Raw genomic sequence first — 4890 nt, 5'->3', positions numbered from 1 at the left:
TTTGTTTGTAGTGCGATACGTTCCATAGTTGTGTTGTGCTTAAGTGTTCTGAGATCATACGGGCACCATTCACCGACTAGGGTGGGATTTCACCAATGTTTTGATGTAAACTCATATGTTGTCATCGGCATTCTTTCTCTTGGAGAACGTTCCGTCCTTCAAGGGTTGGAGGGGCACTAATTTTCATTAAACTCTTTCAACCGATTAAAGGGGACCACGTTTGGAATATGTTTACTTATGCCTAACGTAGTATACGATATATACGTCGATGTTCTAGAGGTTCTTGGAATGAAAATGATAACCTGAAGCTGTGTGAGAACTACAGCACCACCAGCTTCACCAGCCAGCCTAGCAAAGTCATGCTACGTATCATCCTTAACTGATTGAAAAGTAAGACCAAAGCACTGAATTCACAGTTTTGCGGAGCATAACGGAGCAGATCTTTAACAGCACAACAGTCATTATTGAGAAGTACTTGCAATACACACGTCTGCTACCACTTCCAATTAAACTATTCCTTAAACAGATTATGCAGTGGACCTTCAAATAACACCACACTTCTATCTTCATTGGTGGACCCATCTCCAAAGTGAGATAAGCTGATGACATCAAACTCATGGGGACACCAGCAGTGAACTCCAAAATCACACCAACACATTTAATAAAGGACCAGGAGAATATGTGATAGGGGTCTGCACAAGTAAGTGTAAGACCATGGTGCCCAGCATGAACAACACATTGCCATGAACGGCGAAAAGCTGGAAAAAAGTGACAAGCTAGAGGGATGTCGCCGTCGCGGCCGTCAGTAAAAAATAAGGTTGGACAATGTGAAAGAGTGGAAGTCCTTCCCCATCGATGAGCTTCTCTCAGACGACTCTGTGTCGTCGTTTTTCATTTCCCCTCTCTCTACCCAACAGCCAGACCGGTTAAGGGAATGATGATGATTGTGATCAACACTTTTAAATGTTTTGTTAAAAAAACTTTTCTCGCAGAGTATCCTTTGATTCGATGCTTATGTTTATCATACGAGTAAGTAATACTGCTAACACGAGTTTGTTAGGCGCTATCGCGAGTAATTTTGTACAATACTATATTATTTTAAGGTTGATAATTTAATGTCGTACTAAAAATAACATTTTAGTAACGTCCGTGGTGCGATATGAATTGTGCTCATTGTATGCCACTAACTGAATTCTGTCCTGCTTGAATAAGAGGTAGGAAGAGATTGGCCAGATAAATAATTTTAGGTCCAAATCACACATAAATGTAATGGCAGTTCGGGATTCAAACTGATTGATATAATTGTCAAGAAACAGAGCAAGTCATTAATCAAATAAATATCTAAATCCTTTTTTTATTTTAACGAAGACAATCATTACTATAACAAACTGATTTGAATAACATTTATGGAGATTTTAAAATTTTGATTAATGTTGATTCATTAGATATATTCAAAAGGCTTTTAGCTGTTTGGATCGTTCAATATTTCATTACAAATTAATATGCTTTAAATCAAACAAAAAATATTCACATTATATAATTAACATGTTTCTCTGTTAAAGTGATGTATACCCGTATAGAGAAAAAATACAAATACAAACTGAAAGTTATAAAGAACTATAGAATTCGTTATGAAAAGATCGACAAAAATTATATTTTATTGCGACCAAAACAAACCAGATGCTGTGTTTTTGGTATATTCGTTCGTTATTAACACGAAAGATATAAGGGCGTGCTATAAAGTATATTGAAACCACAAAGAACTTATTCTAGTACCTCTTACAGGTTATACATTTTAACGGATATTTGATGTAGCATGTCCTATCCTAAACATCAAATGTAAGCAAAACGAATAAAGTGAAATAACATTAATGCTATAAAAATACACAACTATATGCAGTAAAAAGCACAAAACAAAACGATATGTAGTCATGTATTCTCAATAATTTAAGCATGCATTATTCACAATTCACGGTGGTTTTATGTGCTAATTAAAAAAAAGTATTGTTACATTTTTAATAACTATAAACGTATTCGATGTTTTATGAGTAATAAACTTCAAGATATATCACCCTGTTCGCTGTAATCGATTAGTCTTCTTTTAAATAAAAGGATACAAGCAAGGTCCATTTTTTACTTGTGTGTCTATTTGTATAAAGGATTATGATTTTAACCTAATGTTCATATTGGATAAATACACATTACACAATATGCACACTTTTGAAATTTAAATAACCGCTTATTTAACTGGAGTATTGTATACGCTCTTTCTAAAGACAATAATTCGTTCGGTTCTTCTATCAAACCATGCAGTCTGAACATAAATAATAACCGTATATTCATGAATTGTAACAGATTAGTACTGTCAAAAGTGGTAAAATCCGCGTATCTATAGTGACAGTTTTATTTGGTAAAGTCAAGTGTTAATGTCTCTACTTTGCCATTCATAACGTTATCACAAAATATATGCAACTCGGTGTCTCCAAACATAAACGTTGTCTTATTTAACTGTTCCTTCAGAGGAATGCCTTTGTCGTTCTCTATTCGAATTTTACCGAGAAGTTCACATCCAGGATCGTTTGTGAATGCCGGATCCCTGTCTCTTGTCCTGTATATCTTAATTACACTATATTCACTTGTAGGGTAGGTGAAATTTGTCACCTTGGAATCAACTTGCATCTCTTGATTAATTCTTACAAAAACCTCGAAAAAGTGTTTGACTTTCCATTTCCCGTCTTGGTATACTTTCCTTTCCGCAGGATGTATTTTCTCGTCATAGTTTCCCCATACACTTATCCCATACGTGTAATCCATAACCCTGGATGAAATGATGTCAGGCTTGTGTCCAAACATCACGGCTCCTTTCAGCACGGCGAGACCCGCCTCCCCAGGAACTATCACCTGTTTTCCATGTAGTTCTTCCTTAATCCTCTGCTGTACGTATGGGCTTTCCGCAAAACCTCCAACCAAGATTATTAGACCGACATCTTTCATTTGGTCTTCTTTTAGAACACTGCTTATGTGATTCACCGTCTTGGAAACTGGATCAGAGAACCAACTATGCATTATTGACGAGTCGACACCAATTTTATCTCTTCCTCTGGTGAAAACTCGTTTACCGTATTTCAAAGATTCCAGTCTGTCGGATAAAGATTGATGCTGCTCATATAAAATTTCCTTGAGTACCATTGGGATGCGAAATGTGATGTCGGTCTGAGAATCAAACCCGAATTTCCTCTTCTTTACCTCAAAATCACGGATCATATCAAAGTAATCGTACATGTCTTTACGTTGTAAGGCATTAATGGCAATTGTCCCAAATAATTCTGTCATAAACGCTATGAAGTTTGCATCGACATATATTCCGCCCCACGGACCGCCGCTAGGGGCGTGAATATTCTTCAGTGAGCCATCACTTTGTTTTTCGTGGATAGATATGTCAGCAGTTCCACCTATGGAATAAAAATTATGTAGTGGTTGAAGAAGTGTTATTATTTTTATCATAAGTAGTAACAGAAGCAGCAGTAGTATTGGTAGTAGTAGTAGTAGTAGTAGTTGCAGCAGTACTAGTAGTAGTTATCATTTTTATTATTACTATTATTATTGCAATTATGATAATTATTATAAGTATTAGTAGTAGTTATAGTAATAGTAGAAGTAGAATTAGAGGTAGTAGTAATAGTAGTGGTGGTGGTGGTGGTAGTAGTTGTATAAGAAGAAGTAGAAGTAGTAGTAGCAGTAGAAGTAGCAGTAATAGTAGTAGTAGTAGTAGTAGTAGTAGTAGTAGTTGTCGTTGTAGTAGTAGTAGAAGTAGTAGTAGTAGTAGTAGTAGTAGTAGTAGTAGTAGTAGTAGTAGTAGTAATAGTAGTAGTAGTAGTAGTAGTAGTAGTAGTAGTAGTAGTAGTAGTCGTAGTAGTAGTAGTAGTAGTAGTAGTAGATGTAGTAGTAGTAGTAATAGTAGTAGTAGTAGTAGTAGTAGTAGTAGTAGTAGTAGTAGAAGTAGTAGTAGTAATAGTAGAAGTAGTAGTAGTAGTAGTAGTAGTTGTAGTAGTAGAAGTAGTAGTAGTAGTAGTAGAAGTAGTAGTAGAAGTAGTAGTAGTAGTAGAAGTAGTAGTAGTTGTAGCAGTTGTAGTAGTAGTAGTAGTAGTAGCTATTACAACCTCCAATGTCGACGACCATGAACTTTTGTCCCGCTAACGTGTGACCGAGGGCCTCACAACAGACCGCGGCTGCCTCCGGCTCCAACGCCAATTTTACACGGTTGCCAACGATTCCAGCCTTAATAGACAAACACAATTTTAAAATGAGTCTGTATTTGTACCTAATTTTTAAAAGATAGAACATATAATCATGGTATTAGACATTTGAACATGCCACTTGTTCGAGATTTACGTTGAGTTCATCTACATAGAATGTAATACAATTGTTAATTTGTTTATACACTATTATGTACCTCAATCGCTGCTTCTTTCATGAACTGTTTAGCAGCTATGCCCCAGATAGCTGGTACGGTAATTATGTATCTGATGTCAGTTTCTCTCGTCCCATTTTTACTCATGCTCAAAGCGTCCAGCAGGTGTTTCTGTAGATACTTAAGCGACATCGTAAATATCGGTTTGGCTGGGAAAGTTTTACCTTCCAAATCTTCAACGGTTGCTGAACGCAAAATTCGCTGAAACAGAATATGTATAAAACACAAAAAGCTATGCCGAGAGGTACATCTTACATAATAAGTCCCCTAAAACCACACCTCACAGCGGCTGAATTGACTTGCAATAGTTACTTTTTATAACGAGACGGTAAAAAAAAAAGTTACTAAATGTGTTAAGCGTTCACAAAGAATACACAATAACCTGTGATTTAGACAAAAGTTGTTTTGATGAGGATTGC

The 4890-nt window shown here is 36.1% G+C and overlaps 1 protein-coding gene across 1 annotated transcript; it reads right to left on the bottom strand.

The window, feature by feature from the left end:
• Positions 1 to 1608: 1608 nt before the first annotated feature.
• LOC127835621 (heat shock 70 kDa protein 12A-like) lies at positions 1609 to 4603 on the bottom strand. The gene is made up of 3 exons (XM_052362057.1): positions 4454 to 4603; positions 4161 to 4278; positions 1609 to 3452 (listed from the first exon to the last, which is right to left on the bottom strand). Exons 1-3 carry the CDS (start codon positions 4601 to 4603, stop codon positions 2404 to 2406), a joined length of 1317 nt encoding a protein of 438 aa, XP_052218017.1. The 3' UTR covers positions 1609 to 2403.
• Positions 4604 to 4890: the final 287 nt, after the last annotated feature.

Source organism: Dreissena polymorpha, chromosome 6, assembly GCF_020536995.1.
Source record: "Dreissena polymorpha isolate Duluth1 chromosome 6, UMN_Dpol_1.0, whole genome shotgun sequence".
NCBI classification, from domain to species: Eukaryota; Metazoa; Mollusca; class Bivalvia; order Myida; family Dreissenidae; genus Dreissena; species Dreissena polymorpha.
Note: the sequence above shows the minus strand (reverse complement) of the source record. Positions and strands in the feature narration are given on the sequence as shown.